A 20833-nucleotide genomic window follows, 5' to 3' on the forward strand; every position below is an offset into this window, starting at 1 on the left:
GGAACTCACGGAACTTCACCTGGAATTAAATCCAGTGAATTTATTCAGTATGGCGGCTATGACGTCACATCACAACCAACCCCAAAAATTCACAAATTATTCTACTGTTGTCCATTGATTCAAAACTATTTAAAATAATGCTTTAGCTACCCTCAAGACGTCTAAAGATGATATTATTCATTATTATCGTTATTAGTGATCTCCTTAACCAGGCTGTTTTTCATTCCCATGATTCAGAGCGGGTCATGTATGCTTAGTAGCCTGGCCTTTCTTGTCACTTCAGTCAAAATGGGGAAGAAAGATGGCGATGCCAAACGAAAAAGAAAAAGAGCCGTATTCGACTCGGAAAGCGAGGACGACGAGAGTGGTGCAGACCTCGAGGAGGTAGCCTTATATTTAAACCCAATAACCCAGTGGTTGTTTTGAAATATCGCTTCAATATAGTGTGTTATTTCGTAGGAGTTTCTGAGTCTGACCAAACGACCAAAACAGAAGGAACCTGCATCGAAGCCACTAGCGAACAAGCCTTCTGCGGCTTCTGACAGCGATCTGGATTCATCAGAAGGCAGCGATGATGAGGTTAGCAGCCATACTGACCGATGTAGTCAAAACTATCTTTGTGTTGATAATAGAGTTACTACATTAATGAAATAATACAGACCATATTGTTCTAACCTTGTACCTGTATTTGGTTCAGTCCATTATGTCGTAGATAAGGTGTTACGTATTGATAATTCGAATGAATTGTGATTCTTTCTCCGGTTTTTAATTACGCCAAAAGATCAGCAATTTTCTTAATGAGCTTAGTCATGATATGCTTAGTTTTATAAATACCAAAACAATAGTAAACAATGTGTTTCTGTGTCAGTTTACATATTTGTTCATATGACGAAAACTAAAGTATACTTTATTATGATCTTTCTTTAATTACTTGTTCCAATGATTTGAGGCCTTTAAAGTTTGCTAAAATATATATTGATTTTTATTTTGCTGACATTATAACTTTCTTTCGTCTGAAATGAATGAGGTTACTATTTTTATCTCAATTCATTTCATTTTTCATGCTTTCATTCTTTCCCAGTCGAATCTTTCATTTAATTCTGGCTAATTTATCCCAAAATTGATCTTTTTACCTTGGGAATAATGTTTCCCCATTTCAGAGGATAAGATTGGTTGTTATAACATAGCCACAATATAACACACTTCTCTAATTGGTTAATTAGTGTGGTGGTGCACACTGACATAAGTTGAGTAGCACATGCTATGTAATGGAAATTTTGTTAGAAAAAATATTTGACTTTTTCTTGATTAAAGAAGATTTTTTACACTTTTGCTTTGTTACAGTGTGCAAAAGCATTGATCATCAATTAGCATGCATCCATTGAGTTTTGGGCCGGTGCACTTGGTCGGTTGCTTAAGCACCCAAGAAGCTTCCTTCATGCTTATTCAAATTATTTGAGTTAAATACTGGCCAGTACATGGGAATGATTCTTGATATTTTTGTAAAATATTTTGAGTTATTCTGATCTCCTAAAATATGTTGTATGATAGTGGACGATGGATTCTGAAACAAGCAAAGGCAAAACTACCAAGGTAAAAGCCAAAAAGAAGCAAGGAAAGAAGAGGTCCTCATCAGAATCTTCGGAGATGGAGAGTGGAGAGACATCTTCAGGAGGTGAGTGTAAGGTTATTTTGTCTACCTCTACCCTTAATTTATCCTCTATTAGTATTTAGCATATAAACAAAATAATGGAGAACAATTTATCATAAGTCCTGCATTCTGATTGGCTGTTCTACTATAAGTCTATAAAATGATAGCCTGCCTTGCCTCTCACTAAATCTTGGGTGGATTTGGGCTTAAAATAATCGCCAGACATGGGACAATGTCTGCCCTGAAATGGAACTTGTCCGGTCAAATCTTTGCCTTGCCTGTCATTTGGACAGGTAATCTTGAGCGACAAACAAGGTATAACCAAGCTAGTAGTTTGGCCTGTCATCATGACTGGCAACTTACTGGCCATTAACCTAAGCCCTAAATATATATTAAAGTTTTGACTGGTGTGTCTTGTAATTTTTTTTTTTTTTTTGTATGTTTTTATGCTTAATAATTAATTATTGGTTTTAGAACTGTCATCATCATCATTGTCTTCCTCGGATGAGGATGAGGAGCAGTATCATGACGGTTGGGATGAAAATTTAATCGGAGATGAAGCCGACAGGTCAATGTTAGAAAAAATGACGGAAATAGAAAGAGAACAAGAAATTTTCAACCGTGTTGAAAGACGAGAAGCTCTGAAAACAAGATTTGAAATTGAACGCAAGCTCAGGCATGCCAAGAAGAAAGAGAAGAAGAAGAAGAAAGACAAAGAAAAAGCAAGCTACTTCAAAGGTGGAGGGATAGCATTAAGAAAGAAGGAAAGAAAGAAGGTTATTGAAGAGAAGAAAGTCAAAGCCTTGGATGACTTGAAAGCAAAACGATCGGAGAAGAAAGAAAAAAAAGCTGGTGAAGCATTTTTAGAGCAGAAGGAGCCTCTCAAAGCAAGTGAAGTTTTTACAGATGATGAAGATGAAGATGATCAAGATGAGAGCAAGTCTAGTGCCGATGAGGATTCTTATGCAGGATCTGATGATGAGTAAGATAGCTGTCATTTAAAATTTTTTTTATGTTTCTCAGTCTTATATAATCAATATCAAATGAGAAAAAGGTTGATCTTTTCCTCGACGGCATTATTGGTGCCGCAGTTCAACATAACAATAGAGTTGATGTTCGAGGGCATAAATGCGTTTTGGTCCCAAGCAAGGCTAATTTTAATCAAAGGCTTTACATCAGCCATAATGCATTTCGGACTTGAAATATAACATGCAATAAAACCTTTTTTGAAAAAGCTGCATGCTTGCTACATTTTTGAAAGTTACTTTTTTGACCTACTATCTGCCATTTTATCTCGTGGATACACAAAGCGTAGAAATGAGTTATTGTGATGGGCCTGAATATGCAAATGTGTCGCTCACTCACCCACTAAGATGTTAGCAGAATGAATGTCACATGACACTAACAAGAACAAAGGTCTCATACGATAAAGGCTGTTTTGAACTGCCGATGTTCCATGTGGGATATTTCTAGTTTAGTTTCCCACCCCTTCCTTCCATTCTAATCCCATATGTGTTTAATATCAGGCGAGATTATAGTGCTCCTGTTAAAGTATCTATGGTTGATGAAATCGAAAAGATCAGACTGTCAAGACACAAGTTAGAGAAGTAAGGGTCATTATTTAATATTATTTTTAAGAGGGACCTATAATTTTTACCATTTATTTTGAGTAGGAGGAGTGGTAGGTATGGGTTTTAAATGGAACACTCTGGATTTAACTTGTCATAAAAAAACTTGCCATCACTTATCACCACCGCAAGTACAGCAGTGGCACAGCTCAACAGGGTCAAACTGAAAGCATGTGAAGGCGCCTCTGACAGCTGCTATACAGTCCATGTATGACCCTGGAGCACAGCTCTAACAGTTTGAATTAGTTAGGGTTGATTTGAGATAACATTATCTTGTACCCATTTTCATTATAATAAATTATGCAACCAAGACAACAGTTATAATTCCAGACAACTGGGTATTTGGCTTCCATCAATTCTTGAAATACTTCCAACATGTGCCCTTTTGATTGACAGACGACCAAAAAAAAACAGACGACTTTGGCTGTGTTGGTTACATAATCTTGAAATACAAGTAATATTTTCACATTGGAAGAGGCTGATTTACATGGTACAGTATGTTTTTCGTTTCAACTGTCGCATGCAAAATGCTGACTACGTAAGTTGCTGCTTGTAAATTGACCATAAAACTCACTTATGACTGTAAATGGTAGCCAAAACATGATGTAAGCATGTTGCGTGCAACAGTTGAGAGAGAAAATAGTACCAATCATTTAATTCAGCCTCAAAAGGGTTAGCTTTAAATTAGGGTGAATTGAAAAGGCATTAATCTTCTCCACTGCAAATAATAAACTCCTTTTAAAGGTGTGAATTATAATAATTGTTCTTATGTTTTAGGTGGGTTCACATGCCATTTTTAGCAGATACTATAGTAGGTTGTTTTGTGCGTATCGGAATTGGTAGTCATGAGGGAAGACCTGTATACAGGGTATGTATGACATTATACTAGCTTACAGGGCAGGGCTTTTTCTGCCTTCCGCTGATAAAAAAATCATTGAAAAACTCCTTGAATAAACCTTTCTTTACTTTTCTTTCAAGAGTGACCACAAAACGACGGCTCCAAGTTGAGGATGGACATACTTAAATTGTTCCTGCTCTCTACTGTATTATTTTTGCAGTGTTATAATGTCCAACCTTTACTTGAAGATATTGTTTGTCTTCACTAAAGTGAATTCGGGAAAGAACTATTGGGGATTCATAGGGACTATGTTCACAAGACTGTAAATAAACACACTCCCTTATTTTTACTGTACTTTAATAATACAACAATTATTCAACTGTGTTGGCTGTCCTAGGTTGCAGAGATAAGAGATGTTGTTGAAACAGCAAAGGTTTATAATCTAGGGAAAACAAAAACCAATAAAGGACTGAAACTAAGGTATTAATACCTATTTTTATGTATTACTATCTATAGATAGACATTGCAGTGTAATAATCAAAGAAATGAGAAATCAATAGGCATCTTCTAAGTTTGATATATTTTGTTTCAAGTTCCTATAGAGGCTTTGCACCATCAAGTGATGGCAGCCGTGACAGCGGACAAGAACAATTATTGATTCTGGTCTAATCTGATTTACATGAGAAAGGATTCAGTTTCCCTAGGGGAAAAGACTTTATTGTCATGCCCCCTGTCATGGCTGTCATCACGTGATGGTGCAAAGGCTCTATAGGATGGATCCTGTTCAGGATCTTGTAACAGTATCCTTAAGGATCTTGAAATCGTATTCTGAGCAGGGTCTGGTACAAGATCCTGTGGTGCAAATTGGCAAATACCCTTGCTAGAATTCCTTCATTTCTTCACTCCATTTGCTTTTCTTGTGCTGGTCTTCCTTTCCCTAATACATACATAACATTTAACCCTGCACAGGAGTGGATCCAGGGTTTGGACATGAGTAGTTTACTCTGAATTTATACCCAACCCACCATACCCCTATTAGTTATAAACTGCCTAAAAGGATACATCTACCATAGCATGCTGTCTGCAGTCAAGATCCTTGTACAGATTTATCTCAGTTGAAGAATCTAGCACATCAAAGGACATCATGTGAAAAAAATGACATCAAAAGTATTAGTATGTAAAAGTACAATGCAAAATATATGCTATTAAAGGAAAAGTGGCATGGCAGCAAATTGACTACTTTATGAAAGATAGAGAACATACAGTCACAATATCAGTGTACTAGAATTTACATGTACTAGCAGATTATACAAAATGAATACATTACCTTATTTAGATTGAGGTGTTCCACTATAGATGAATTCATTGCTGAGTTCAGTTGAGAATATGTAAAGACCATTCAAGCTTAATTAAAACCCAGTGAACAATATTATAGATTTCAGAAAAGAATAAGTTTTTAAAAATTCCACCTTGTTCCTGTACTGTTCCCCATCAGTTGAATGATTAAAAATCAGATAATTATTAATCCAGATGGAACATAACTCACAAGTACTCTAAGAACACTGGAGTGGTGGTCCAAAAAATATTATATAAAATATTACTGTAAGATATTCTCCATTCTCATTCGTCTAGGATTTAAAGTAGCAAATAAATCTATTATTTCCTCAAGATCTAAGTCCATGTCTCTGTGGGAATGCATCAGTGCCAGTCCATTCATTCTGTCTTGAGCCATAGTATTTCTTAAGTAGTTCTTAAGATTACGGAGGGTTGAAATGGACCTTTCACAAGAAGCAGATGACATAGGGATAGTTATAAGGATTTGAAGTATGGTATGTATATTAGCATAAGCAACATTGTCAATGTGCTCAAGTGTCCCTTCTAAACTATCAGGGATTTCCTCTCCTAGATCAGTCTTTCCTCATCCACATTCTCTCCCACAGAATAAGTTCTGCTTGTAAACCTGCATAATTAGGTATATCCTGCCTATAATGTTCACAAAAGGCTAATACATTATCCTTCCAAACAATACCAGTGGCCAGCATAATTGATGGAATAACTGAAAGTGCTCTGTAGCAAACAAACACATCATCTTGAAATCTGTTGTTCAGTTGTTGGACTATATGGTCTAGAAAAACTACAGTTAAATTTGTCCTATAATATTCTTCAGGGTTTTGGGCTGCAGCATTGGCTCTGTGAACTTGTCTCTGAGCTACTCTAGGCATGGTTGGTTGAACTGAAACTTGACCTGCTAAAGTGACAGCTTCCTGGTAGAGTGCATTGTGCCTGGCATCAATGTCAGTTCTCATCTCTGTTAAGACTGACTTTAAAAGTGCAAGTTCATCCTTTGCCTTGAGAAGATCCATTGCTTTCTTTTGTAATTTGACAGTGAGAGGTCGGGTTAAATCTAACATGTGTCTAACAATAACAATAGCAACAATAAATGAAAAAGTTATTGCATTCAGTAAGGTCTGTGCATCATTTCTACTAGTTCGATTCCAGTCCCCAGTTCCAAGATCATTGTTGTTCATTGATATGTCTTCAAGCGTAGCAACAACAGGACGAAAAAGTTCTACAACTCTGTCCATTCCTTCTATTCTTTCGATCCATCTTGTTCGGCATACATTTATCAGAACAGTATGGTTAGCTTGAGGCATTATCTCTTTAACCTTCATGACCAAATACTGCTGTCTCTTTGGTGAATTGTTAAAAAAATCAGAAATTCTTTTAACAGTATCCATCATGTTTCTAACAAGTGGTTGTTGGCATGTGTCGGCAACACACAAATTCAGCCTGTGGTTCATATAGTGAACATAAATTGCTTTGTCAAATTCATTTCTTATAAGTGTTGAAACTCCATTCAAGCAACCTGCCATATTGCCTGCCCCATCATAACACTGGCCTCTGCAGTCGTCCATAGAAAGTCCTAATTCTGCTACTGCTGTAAGTATTTTATCTTTGATGGCAGCTCCAGTTGTTCCCTCATCACAAAGAGAAAACCCAATAAGTTCTTTTCTAATTATATTTCTTGAATCAATAAATCTTATCACTAAAAAAAGATTTTCTTTGTTAGAAATGTCTGCAGCTTCATCTGCCATAACAGAGAAAAACTTACTGTCTCTGATTTCCTTTGACAAACTAGTTAAAATGTAAGAACCTACTGTTTCTATCATCTGATTCTGGATGGTTTTAGAAAAAGTAAGTTGCATTTCTGGGTGCAGTTTCCAGGTGATTCTGCAGTATTTGATCACCACTCTGCACTCGAAATTCTAGCAGAGCCTGAAAGTTTCCTGATAGACTAGCATTTGTTGGGTCATCATCGCGTTGACCCCGGAGAGCTATGTTTGTTTCGCCCACAGAAAATTATCATTTCAAACAAAGACTTAAGGACCGTCCTATTTCTATCGATTTGCTGTTGAATATTCAACTGCTGATCTACTGGGACCGCTTGCTGCCTCATTGTTTTCAAAAAGTTATCCATGGCAATTACAGCAAAATTGTGCATCTCACATTTACCGCTGGCGTGTTTTGTAAGTCTCGAAGCCGCTGAAGTCCAACATGTGAGTGGGGACTTCAACAACTTGTCTAATTCATGAGCATTTCTACCAGATTCTACTCCAAACAAAACGCAGGGAAAACAAAATGCTCCATCGAGATATTTAGAGTATGCAAGCCAGGGATATCTTCTAAGCCATTCAAAGACAAACTTACGAGGCTTTCTATTTTCTATTGACAGTGGGAAATCAAAAATCTCACCTGGTTTCCACACATTCTCAATGAACCCCAGCTTATCTTGTGGTGATGAAGAGCCAATTTCTTTAAAATTCAAGCCAATGTCGAAAGGAGAACAGTCCTCCCTCCTGCAAATCGGGTCGCCACACATTGTAGAATATTCCTTCGTTCAAACTACAGCAAATCTATGACTCTAATCATAAGAACGAAAGAGACCCAACGGGGGTAGGTCTAGCTTTTTATAGTTTTGCTGGTAGTTTATGAGGTAGTTTGCAAAGTAGATAGCCAATCAGAAAAGGGTTTGAGTGGTTTCCAAAACAATCAATGTGTTTCCAGCCAATCAGAGAATTCTTTGAGTAGTTTACGATCATCACACCGGCCTAGCTCTACAACTACGCATGCTCACCCCCTGAGGTTCTATTTGACAAAGGCTGTTTTCCGATCGTTTTCCGATAGCATTCCGATGCGTACCGACGGAGATATCCGAAACCCGAAAATTTTTGCGGGAATCGGTAATAAATCGGCAGAAATGACGAGATTACTCATTTTTGTTTGACTTTTCCTTAATAATTAACTGAAAAACAACCAAGTGAGTTGTTTCTAGAAGTTTCTAGAATAATGTAATACACATATTTTGACATTATTTAGAAAGAAATGATGTGTAGCTTTGAAAAAAATTGAGTAGTTTACGGAAATCACGTAAACTACCCTGGATCCACCCTTGCCTGCATGAGGCAAACATAAAAGACCCAATGAAGATTGTGTCAACTGGTCACCATCTTCAGTGTCCTTGCTTACGCTACAGGGTTCACAGTAATTGGCAAAAGCTGATGCCTCCCGTTTTAACAGGAAAAGTAAAATAAAATAGAAATGAAAAAGCACCCCCACCTAAGTAAATGTACATTTTGATTTGTTTCTAGACATGGTCCACAAGAAAGGGTTTTCAGGCTTGAGTTTGTCTCAAATCAAAGGATAACTGAGACAGAATTCCAAAGATGGAAAGAAGAGGTATGTGAAAGTATTAAGTAGTAATCGCCATAACTGACTTTGGTGCCATGTTTAACCATTACATTTCACTCCTGACTGTTTTAAAAGCTGCATGGCTGCTAATAGTGCCTTAATATGCCGTCCCTAAAGTTATCCACTTAATATGCCATCCCTAAAGTTATCCACTCGTCATAAAGATGTAAAGCATTTTTATGATAACCTCCCATTATTTACAGACCACATATCATTTCCTAGATTTTAAAATTCTTTGTTGAAGTTGCATCCATATAAATTATGTACTTTCTTTCATGATCAACAGTTTAAAAAACGGTAATCTTGGAAATGACCATGGTCTGTAATGGGAAAACGTTGCACCAAGACAAATAAGGTTTATTCTTTATTCGATCTTGAAATGAAGTCAAAAGTTTGTTAGCCACTGAATTTTTTAAAAGTGCTAACATCATAAAACAAAAAAGTAACACATCAAATGAACATTAATTCTCATGTGCTAGATGCTCAACCCACTGAGTCAACCTGATGGTAGTTTTTTTTCAAGGATAGTCATAACTATAGCAAGAATAGTAAATCACTGGTGATGTTGTAGCCATATTCTTTGTTTCATTTTAGTGCGAGGAGCACGATATTCCCATTCCAAACTTGGATGATATAGAGCGTAAAGATGCAGATATCAAGAGTGCTGTCAATTACATGTATAAGGAAGAAGACATTGAAAAGGTTACAATATTTTAGGGATATGATAATCTTTTAATTATGAAACTTGGTGAAAGAAAACCTTTTAATAAGCAATTTTTGAGAGTAGTCATGACACCATAATGAAGCTACTGAGATAAAAGGAAAGAAAACTAAGGCTAGGAAACTATATACATGTAATGCATAAGGCCCAACAACAAATAAGTGTGTTTCCTGTTGCGCGACCGACTCTAATTTTCTTGCCGATTTTTGCCGACCCTAATATTTTTTTCATTCCAAATGCACCACAGGGTTCCTAGTAAGCTCATTTCCACTGTTGTATCAGTAAAATAGAATTTAAAAAATCCAACATACCAACCCCAATTATTTTTCTCATGCAACATTAATCACACTTATTTTTTTGTTTGGCCTAATATTATTTCAACAGCTTGGCCCTAAAAGAACCTGATTGAGCAGTGGGGGAAAGTTTTTTTCCCTTGGCTAATGAAAAGTGTTTCAAAAATCAAACAAGTGAAATTGTTTTTACATTTTTTGAGAAGACTAAATTGTGCACATTAATCTTTTGACAACAATTCCATGTTCATTCCTACATTGTTTGACAATGCTAGAACATTATTCCTGTCACTTTTGTTGTATTGCACACTTCTCCTGAGTTATAATAAAGAGTACTAGCCATTCCAAGCTTGCAGGGAGAAAAAATGGGTCAAGCTGGCATCGCAGTGCATTTTCTCCTCTCACAAATGCAACCCGGGTTTGAGTCTCTCCATGCTCAGTGTTGTATATGAGTAGAGTTGTTTATTGGTTCTCTCCTGTGCATCGAGGGTTTTCGGGGTTTCCTCCCTCCGCAAAACCCAACTTCTAAATTCCAATTCAATCTTGGGCTTTCACCTAGCATGCATCTGAGGGTTCCGTTCATGATTGTCCCACTCTGTGATTACAGAGAAAACTGATAGATTTGGGGGGGGGGGGGGGGCTCTTTTAGGGGACTAAATAAATGCCATCTTTTAAATATGTCCACTAAAACAGCCCCTAAATGCACTCCAATGCCAGCTGTACCCAGTTTTTTTCTTCATCTTTGGAATAGCTAATTGGCTGACCAGTATCTTACAATCCCCTCATTCATACTCATGCTAATTATTATATTATATTATCATTGCTTTGCAGATTATTTCAGAGAAAAAGAAGTTTGGGAATACTCCTGTTAACTATGCTGTTAAGAAAAACCAGCTCGCAAGATCAAAGGTATGATATATAGTTATCTTCAGTTGTTACAAAATTATTTGTTTTATTTGAGCAGTGATTAGTTTTATTATGTGGCTAGTCCCATCAGGGCACTGAGGATGGTACCACAGGTCATCATCCTTATAAAGTCAATTATGCATCTTAGTAATGCTGTTAGAGGGGCCTTTACTGTTAAGTATCCTTATCTAAGAAGACTGGAGACACCAAAGAAAAAACTTTTAATTCCCATCCAAATATACCACAAAAATGTATCCAGATTCAAGCTAGGGGTATTCACCTCTCACTGTGCCACAGTGGTAAAAGGAAGGTTCTGCAATACAATGCTGTGCTTTCTTCTACAATAAAGAGTGGTGGCATAAAGGATGTAGGCAGAGGGGGTAAACAAAATGGCAGATTTTTGAATCCCCCCCCCCCCCCCCCCCCCGCCAAGAAAAATCCTGACTACCCCCCTGAGTATAGTGATAAAATGTCACAATATTATACATTTTCGGGAATATTCAAAAAAAATTAATTTGTTTTAAATGTATAGGAACTTGCAGAACAGTCTGGGGATATTGAAAAAGCTGACAAGATTCGTCAAGAACTTGAAGACGTTGAAGAAAAAGCAGAAGGATTGGATAAAAAAAGATCTAAAGGACTCAGTGCCATAAGGTAAGCAATAATATGTAACAGATTATCTGTAAAAGATACTAGAGCTGCCAATATTAAAATGCTATAGTTATTATATATTTATTGCATGGCCTTGCACCAGTCTATTTGTCTGATTTGTTAAGTTAGTACCATTCTTCATTCTTTGGAGGGACTTAAAAGAACCACTGAGGATGTGAAGAAACCTTGGCAGTGACCACCCTCAGTGCCTACACCTCATACTAACCATCTCTCATGATTGTAAAAGCCTTTGATGATACAAAAAATATGTTGGTGAAAGTTATGTCGCGTCTTGCATATCATTCTTGAACGAAACCTAGCTTTCCCAAACCTTTTTGAAATAGCTGCATACACAGAAAAGGCGCTATATAAATCATGAATCATTATCATGCTATAGTTTATGCTTTACTCTGATCAACTTGTTGTGCTACATAAAGTTTGATGAAGTGCATGTGTTTTACATCCTTCCATTCTACAGCCCTAAGCCTATGTAGTGGGATACAGAACATATATTGAAGGATTCTGGACTAACTTTCTTTTATTTATTTAGCTACATTAACGAAAGAAACAGAAAACGGAATATTATTGAGGCTGAGAAGGCCGCAGCTGTAAGTATGACGCATAAACTAGTAAAGATATTGTGAGAACTTCTCTAGGATAGAATTAATGGGGCGGCATGTTGTACTGTGTGCGTATGCTGTAAATCAGTTTTTTTACATATTTCTTTATTATAAGAAAACAAAGGGGTGCGAAAAAATGTGGTATTTCGTTTTTGCTTGATTTTCCTGTTTGTTTGAATTGTTCAGCACTTTTTCTTAGGATATAACCCCTTTTTTCAATAAATAATGTATATTCCGCCATGCCTTTGTCTTGTAATTCTCTTTAGAATGCTTGCAACCCATCAATAAGGTTTTCAAAATGATTGCTCATTTCGCTTTTCTTTTTAGGAAGAGTTGAGGACAGAAGAGAAGAAAGATGACCCGTTCACAAGAAGAAAAACATTACCAATACTCGTATCCATGGTAACGAACAACTGTTGTTTTTTTGTTTATTTGTTTTGTATTGTTTTGTTGGTTTTTTTTTCTTTTTTGCTAAAGCTGTGAAATCTTATTTCTTTTATTTTCATGTCTCGCAAACCTCGTATTAACTACTTAAAACTCCCATACTGCAGATATTGTTCATGATTGCTTTTTTTAAAACATTTCAAAATAGAGAGTTTTATAGCCACTACTAATTGGTTTTCTCCGTAACTATATTCAGGCTAAGAATCAAGCATTGATAGATGGTAGTTTTATTGCCGACCCTCCTGAAGACAATCCTGTCCCAGAACCAGTAGAGGTAAGTGGTAATATAACGTTTTGAACTCATCCATCCGTTCACATATGTTATCCTTTATCCATTGGTTTGTTTGATTATTTATTTAGTTTTTAATTGCTTAATCATCCACGCATACACTTAATCTTCCTCTCACTCTTCCTCTTACTCCCTATCCCTATCCCCACCCCCAACCCCCACCCCACTCTTTTTTTCGCGCACACACACACTCTAATTTATTTATTTGTTTATTTTCTTAGACACCAAAGATAACACGAACGCTTGAGAGTATGGTATGTACATATGTTAAAATAAAAAATATGTACTTAACATCATCATGAAATTGTGCTTTGAATTTTCCATATTCAATAGCGTGCTCATTCAAGGCCATTAACCTATCACATATATCTATCTTATTTTTCCTTGCCTTGTAGATCCCAAGCCATAGTTTACTAGACACACCTATTGACGTAACAGAAACCCCTGTAGCTGATGTCAATAAACCTAACTCAGAAGACTTGTTCTCGGCTCATAACTTCGATATTACCATCAACCTTAACTTTCCTTTACCCGGTATGTCAATGTCTATCTGCTTTATTAGTACAAGTTTAGCATAGTATAACGAGTATCTATTGATCTACAACATAGTATAACGAGGATTTATCGATCTACTCTTCCAGAAACGCGCACCTCTGCGACTGTCACCCAGACTCCGAACTCAGAACGTGACGGCACACCTCGAAGGTCGCTTAACCTGGAAGACTACAAGAAAAGAAAAGGTCTTATCTGAATTCACTACTCTTAAAAGTACTATATTTTCTAGAACCATAGCGTGCGGACTTAACTTTGAATCCAGAAGTTGCTTGTTTTGTTATCCTAAAATCTGCTTTTGTTTTCTATTTCAAAAGTAAGGCTTATCTGTACATTCTGGAAATTATAGTATTTTTACAAGTGGTGAAAATAACTTGGATTGTCTTGAGTGGTGTTTTCACTAAACAGGGAGTCCGTCTTATCTGCAAATAAGTGTACAAAAACGCATCAAAAGGGAATTTTGAGCCAAAGGATTTGTAAATGAAACTACGTACGTGATGGGTATCTATTAGCTATCCGAGGTCGAGCGAAAAAATGGGTCGAGTTGGCATCGCATTGCATTGTGGGACTGTTTAGAGGACAATTGCAAGATGGTGTTTAATTTCAACCCCTAAAACAATCCCACAATGCACTGCAATATCATCTCAAGTTTTTCTTCAACCTCTGAATGGCTAGTTAGACTGAGTCTCTTTCGTCTTTAGTCACAAAAATCCTTTCGAAATATAAAGGAAAACAAAAAGAAAAACTAGGGAAAAGGACTGAATCTCTTTCCTTTCTCATGGTGTACTTGTTTACACCTTCAAAATAATTCAGGAGCCTGGCTTAAAAAAAAAAAAAAAAAGACGGCTCAAAAAAATCGGCAAAAAAAATCTGAAAAAAAGTGTGCCACGACGATACATGTCTGTAGTAGACATAGTACAATGTTTTCACATTTCAGATTACACATCATTCCCTTGAGTATTATTTCTTTTTAACTTGCAACGCTCGAGTAGTTATATTGATATGGCTTTTGCACACAGAATTCTATTTTCAAGGGAATAACACGTGGTCTGAAATGGGACGACATTACTAGACGCTCACATGGATTGGGGTCATAGGTACAGCTTAGATCAACACTTCCATCAGCTTTCTATAGCTGCTCACCTTTAAGAAAATTTTTCACAAATACGTTGTACATCATTAACTTCTGTAGAAACACGACCACTAGTCTTAACTTTTTATCCCAATGTATTTATGAGTTTGTAATAAAAAATGTCAATATATACGAATATGGCTCGTGAGTCGAGATGTTTCTTTAACAAATGTTTTACGATTTTCTGAGTATTGTCATTTTCGGCTTCAGGCAGTTTTTTACTTCAATTCTTGGGGTTATTTTTTGTTCTTATAAAATAAAGATAGCTTTCCGATTTTTCTGGCCGTTGTCGAGTGTGAATTTCTCATAACTATTGACAAGAAACGATTTTTACACGTCGCACTGTAATTTTTGTGCTTCAGAAAAAGTTATAAATGGATCAAAATTTGCCTACTTAGGTCGAAAAAAGTTCAAGTTGTGCCCCATCGTCCTTTGTCAGCTTTGTTGAAAAGATGCCTTGTAATTGGTTGGTTATTTATAGCTAGTTGTTAATCCAGCTTTACCATTGATGTTACATCCCGTACGCAATTTTAACCATTTTCCTTGTATGAGGCTGTGTCCCGCCAGTAAATTCACCACAAATATGACCTTGAAATTTGAATTCAAACAGTTCGTCTAAAAATACCCACAAGATTGAAGTTTTCATGATGTGATAATCGAACACTTCCGCCAATGCTTACGAGAATGTTCCAACGTTGGTTGGTTTGTTAACACTAGGTGGATGGCTAGGGGCAGTGCAAAGCAGAGTATTGCGTCTTCTACAAGCGTATAGCGTAAGGAAGGAATATATGTTGATTGATACTTGTCCTTAACGCCTTTTAAGGAGTATTTTCTTTACGCAACCTGTTCAATTTAGCAACACGAGTTTACATCCGTTATGACAGATAAACAATCATTCCACGGCGAAGTACGATCAAACTTAAACAAGCTCAAACCAAACAATATCTATTTATTCGACGACCCGAACTATAGAAAAGATCTGGTTGACGTTCTTCGTTCATTGAGAAGAAGTGGATCGCTTTGTGATGTTACTATCCGACATGGAAAACGAAAGGTCGCTTGTCATCGGATTATCCTCGGTTCCGGTAGTCCGTACTTCAGAGCTCTTTTTGTCGAGAGTGAGTCGGGTAAATTCGTCAAAAATGTTGATATAACAGAAGACATTGATTGTCAATCTCTAGACGCTACTATAGACTATCTCTATGGAGGTACTATTTACCTAACTCCATTAAATACTGTAGGTGTTCTGCGAGCGGCGTGTTTATTCAAGCTACAAGCTCTCGCAGATGAATGTTCGTTTGCTCTTTCAAAATATCTTTCTTCAGAAAACTGTTTACAAGTTAAAGACATTGCTCTTCTTTATGGACAAAAGAAGCTATATGCAAGAAGCTGGAGGTTTATTTGTAAGAATTTTCCAGAAGTTTCTCGTAGTGGGCAATTTTTGGAACAGAACGAACAGAGAATGGAGGAAATCCTGTCTTGTGATGATGTTCATGCCACGGAGGAACAGGTACCTGTAGAATGCGTGCTTTACTTATATAGTTTGATTTTATATATTCCTGGAGTAATAATCGAAGTGGCTAAACTATATTCAAATGCAGAAGCTTTTTTATTCAATAAGCAGCCAGTTTGCGTGGCAACTCTTTTAGACAAGCGGCATTGTTTTGACAAACTTTTTCAACCATTTTTTTAACCGCAATATATAACCAATGCATATATGAGAAAAAACTTCATCATTGCCGCTACTCATGTACTGCCTCAGCCTTCCCATATTTGATTTTGAAGACCAATACGAGAGACTTGGAATTCATTTAGTGCAACTTTGAAAGTCCATATTAGTTACGGCTGCATCTCACGGTTCGACATTTTAAAGTCTGCGTGCAAGTATGAGGAAGACTTGCCCATTCACCACGAAGTCGGTTTCGGATAATTTTTTCTGAAAAATTAAATATAGAAATTACTCAGCTAAAGCAGTCAAATGATAGCAATAACGATAGCAAACTATGATTGGCTTCCTGGCCCATGCATTTTCCCCCGCGTTTTATAAATCGGGTAAGGTATATTTTATATATACGATAGAAATACCTTGCGGACAATAAAAGTATTGTTCAATGCGACACGATTAATCTGATTCTCTATTTGACAGATTTTTGACGCCCTAGTTCGCTGGACGAACTTCGATCGCAAAGAACGCGGAGTACACTTTGCCAAGCTTCTTCGATTTATTCGTCTACCCCTCATGAACAACAAATTACTTGTCCAAAACGTGGAAACTGAAGAGCTAGTACAAAGATCTCCCTCTGCTAAGGAGATGGTCATGGAAGCCATGCGATACAACATGGCCGACAGTGTAACTAGGGCAACGCTTCGAAGTCCACGTACCATGGCGAGGACTTGGTCAAAGATGGTTGATGTGATAATGCTAGTTGGTGGTAGAGGATCAAGTCCTTATGAGAGTCGGACAACGATTTGTTATGAGCCGAGAGAGAATACTTGGTATAGCTTGGCACCCGTACCGTAAGTACTACATCTTCTCCGTTTTCTATAATAAAAAATCCATCTACCGTTCATCATCATTTTTTCCCGTTTGGCGCGTTTCCGACCTTAGGGCCATTCTGTCTGAATATGGTCTTGTGTCCAGCAGTCACATAAAGTCAGGTGTCTTCGTCATCATTCTTCTAGCCTGTTGGGTGTCTATACCCAACATGGATTCAAACCTAATACATAATGTCCTTGATGTTCTACTATCAAAACTATCAAACAGAATCTGTTTCTGAAGTGCACTTTTTTTCATTCTGCATATGTGTGCAATGTATATCAGTGTAGCTTCGGTATCGAACAACACCAGGTTAAGCACGATAAAACAAAGGATTCGCCATGCCTCTTTCATACATCGATTCACAGGTCACACACAAAGCGCTAAATAGAGCTTACAAGCTGTAGCTAGTTTTAAAAGGATTTTTTTCAACTGAACCTTGCAGCCTCGAATGAATGCTTTGTAAGTGCATAGTTGAAATAGAGAACCGATGTATAGCAAGTCGTGAATGTACTACATATTTTTGTATTTCTGCTGGAACACAATGCAACTTCATGTTCGGTATTCCTTCCTTTCCCCCACCCCCCTCCCCCTAAAGATGTCAACTATATAACCTCCTTGTTATTTGAATAGCCACATACTGAAATAGAAGATTCATTGGTTGTGTAAATTTCACACCCTGAACCCGTGCAAATGATAATAATAATAATAATGATGATAATAATAATAATAATAATAATAATAATAATAATAATAATAACAGTAAAATTAAATAAATATAAATTTTGCAATAATCCTTTCTTTTCTATTTTTTGAATATTATTTTTTATGAAAGTTTAAAGCTCAGCAGTGGTACGTACGTTTTACTTAGTTTTACAAAGCGCACTTTATAACTACAAATAACCTAAACTCTGCCTGTCTTCTTGTTTTAGGACAGTCTTATATGACCATAGCGTTGCCTCTGCTGACGGCTTGGTGTTTTCGTGCGGAGGATCAGTGGAAGGAAGATCTTCATTGTTACTTCAAAAAGACGTTTTTGTATTTGATCCTCAGTACAACCAGTGGTCAAGTGTGGCTTCGATGAAAGAGGAACGAGCACAGTTTGCGGCTGGTGGCCACGATGGTCTTCTCTATGCAATAGGTAAATCATGGATCATGATAATCATCGTATTGATCATTACGTGCAGCCAACGGGAGGCAGGGTTGATATGACACCACTCGTGTCAATAGGTATAGTATAAATTTGGTATGCATGGCAACCGTATTTTATTTTATTTATTTATTTAGCTTCGCCATTCAAACACTCAAACAATTACCAATTTCTAGGAACTAGCTTGGGTCACAACGTTCGTTGCTTTGCCTCCATATTGCTGTAGAAATCACGCCAATTAGCTATCAGCGCTGAACCGTTTGGCCTCCCGTCCCCGACCTCACATATATACTCGAGCTATTATTCAATAGGTCCCAATTTTTGACCAAACAAATGCTGACTAAATGTTAGGTCAAATGTTGGGACCGTTTTTCAGGGCCTTTATTCAATATCTGTCCTGTAGGTGGAATGATGAATGGACCCAAATGGAATGCAGTAGAAGTCTATAACCCTGTTAGTGACCGATGGGCCTTCCTACCCAAACCAGCCATCCCAAGATCCAACCACACGTTGGTTACCACGGAAACACATCTCTACGTCATTGGAGGAGACGGCCACGAGATTGAGCCCGTGATAAGTGTTGAGCGGTACGACCCGTCAAGTGATACATGGAGCTTTGTCTTACCTATGAGCTGTGGTAAAGTGGGCGCATGCGCAGTATTGTTAAATGATAGGATCCTTGTTTTTGGTGGCTCAAATGGGTACCACACGATGAAGCAGTGCGAAGCTTATGATATTGGACGGCATCAATGGAAGCCGATCGCAGGTAAGTTATTTTAGCATAATCTTGAGAATGAGACGCCGCAATATTTAGAGCTGTTTTTTTGCGGCGTTAAGTGGGTCCTGAAAGTGGATGGATGAAAGAAAAGCGAGAATGTAAGTTGCGCGCTAGTGAAAATACACTTTCTATTATAGAATTTCGTTAATCACAGATATAAATGATGATGAACCATCTTACATCTTTTTTACACCGAATGAAGTCTATCATTATTTATCTCTACTTTCTATTGTTTGTTCATCTTCTAGATATGACGGAGTTTCGTCAAAACGCACAGGCAGTGGCAGTTGATGGTAACGCATACGTCATTGGAGGAAGAGACTTTTATGGCAAACGATACTTGGACACAATAGAGCGATATAACCCTTCCAATGACCAATGGACTGTAGTATCTGAGATCCCCATTCACAAAAAAGGCTTCCAATGTATCGCCATTAAAATATCCAAAGACCATCTCCAGCCCTTTATAAAAAATACCAAAAAGCCATCTTGATGCTAGCAATATAGACTCCATCGACTCTTAATTCAATTCATTTTATTACATTGTTTATGGTTAATTTTTTGAAAATAATGTGAAAACTAGGCAAATAGCGTGTCATATTTTTTATTATATTTTTTTCTATAGTTTCTAATTATAACATCAACAAAATATATTACTAGTTATCATTCAGGAAGACTGCTTCATATCTGCTTTTCCGCTACTTCAGTAGCGTTATTGAGTTTCGATTTTCTGAATAACTGTAATGCTATATATACGTAATTAACTAAGTAAGGAGAAGAAAAATCCCAATTTGAAACGCTCTGGTAACTACTTGAAGCCTTTCTATTTGGTTCATTATGGGATACAAAACCATTTTCGGGTGCATGAATCCCCTATATGAGGTATACGAAAAGCGCGCCTCTGTGCTGTAATATATTGATGGTTTTCAATCATTCCCAAGAGAATTAAATAACAAAAGACACGGCGGCCATGTTGGAGGATATAACAAAAGAATTCATTGACAATTCTTTTGCTAAGTTCCTCAAACATGGCCGCCGTGAAAACCATCAATATAAGCTGGGCATGCTGGGAACTGTAGCGCACGAAAGACGAGAAAAGCAAGCTTAGGAACACGCGAGGCGTAGCCAAGTGTTTTTCTAGCTTTAAACATAAACAGCCGTTTCATATAGAGTGCTTTTATAAAATATCTTTGAACGATTTTGCGCGAACCTGTCTCTCGTCTAACACGATACAACACGGTAGCCAGCCAATCAGCGCGCGCGCTTTATCTCAAATCTTGAATTCCATTTACATGCTGTAACACTGTCGCTCACACAGCTCTTATTTATCATCTAACTGCTCAGTTGAATGAGTTGTCGTGGTCCTCTTAGGTTTCACCTGTGTATTTAATTATCTTTCACGTTCTTTAATATATAAAAACCACATTCTAGATATGAATTCTAAAGCACTATTTCTATTTTTCTTGAGTAAGATAGGAGAATGACATAAAAACACAGGAGGCCCTTCGGTGGCCCCTTCGGTCGGCATCTTTCTTTCTTTCTCGCCCCCAACCCCCCGCAACCTGCTGACCAGCCTTGGTCCTGAGTCGTTTTGTATTGAAATCATTTTGAATCATGAAAGCTAACTTAAATAAAACAATTAAAGTAAATAAAAACACGCCAAGTTTTTTAGTCGTGTCAGTTTTGCTAAAAGGCCTCTCATTCTGTGTCAATGTCGCGCGTGGACACGCAACTTTCCATCTTCCCTCAAATTTGACTTGCATGTGAAGAAGTCTCTAGCTCACGAATAGGATTAAACACAACAAAAGGTACACACAAAGACATTCAAAAACAAAAAGCGTCATGTAATAAAATGATTTATTACATGATTAATTGCTAATATAGCTAATCCCACGTTT

General features: G+C 37.2%; 2 protein-coding genes and 1 pseudogene across 3 annotated transcripts; 2 read left to right on the forward strand and 1 right to left on the reverse strand.

The window, feature by feature from the left end:
- Positions 1 to 278: 278 nt before the first annotated feature.
- LOC116300169 (RNA polymerase-associated protein RTF1 homolog) lies at positions 279 to 14607 on the forward strand. Its single transcript, XM_031708968.2, has 17 exons — positions 279 to 384; positions 460 to 579; positions 1552 to 1675; positions 2126 to 2633; positions 3178 to 3258; positions 4057 to 4147; positions 4515 to 4597; positions 8767 to 8854; positions 9461 to 9568; positions 10709 to 10786; positions 11316 to 11437; positions 11985 to 12042; positions 12382 to 12456; positions 12695 to 12772; positions 13009 to 13041; positions 13183 to 13321; positions 13429 to 14607. The coding sequence occupies exons 1-17, from the start codon at positions 289 to 291 to the stop codon at positions 13536 to 13538; spliced, it is 1992 nt and encodes a 663-aa protein (XP_031564828.1). The 5' UTR covers positions 279 to 288; the 3' UTR covers positions 13539 to 14607.
- On the reverse strand, positions 4948 to 7987 carry LOC148905105 (52 kDa repressor of the inhibitor of the protein kinase-like; annotated as a pseudogene). The gene is made up of 3 exons (XR_016118754.1): positions 7871 to 7987; positions 5445 to 7095; positions 4948 to 5241 (listed from the first exon to the last, which is right to left on the reverse strand). The product of XR_016118754.1 is annotated as a 52 kDa repressor of the inhibitor of the protein kinase-like (transcript).
- A 298-nt stretch (positions 14608 to 14905) lies between the features above and the next one.
- LOC116300170 (kelch-like protein 38) lies at positions 14906 to 19743 on the forward strand. The gene is made up of 5 exons (XM_031708969.2): positions 14906 to 15981; positions 16618 to 16988; positions 17940 to 18148; positions 18561 to 18923; positions 19184 to 19743. The coding sequence occupies exons 1-5, from the start codon at positions 15349 to 15351 to the stop codon at positions 19426 to 19428; spliced, it is 1821 nt and encodes a 606-aa protein (XP_031564829.1). The 5' UTR covers positions 14906 to 15348; the 3' UTR covers positions 19429 to 19743.
- Positions 19744 to 20833: the final 1090 nt, after the last annotated feature.

This window comes from Actinia tenebrosa, unplaced genomic scaffold, assembly GCF_029948245.1.
Source record: "Actinia tenebrosa isolate PJP-AT-01 unplaced genomic scaffold, QUT_ActTen_1.0 PGA_scaffold8__29_contigs__length_14323225, whole genome shotgun sequence".
Taxonomy (NCBI): Eukaryota; Metazoa; Cnidaria; class Anthozoa; order Actiniaria; family Actiniidae; genus Actinia; species Actinia tenebrosa.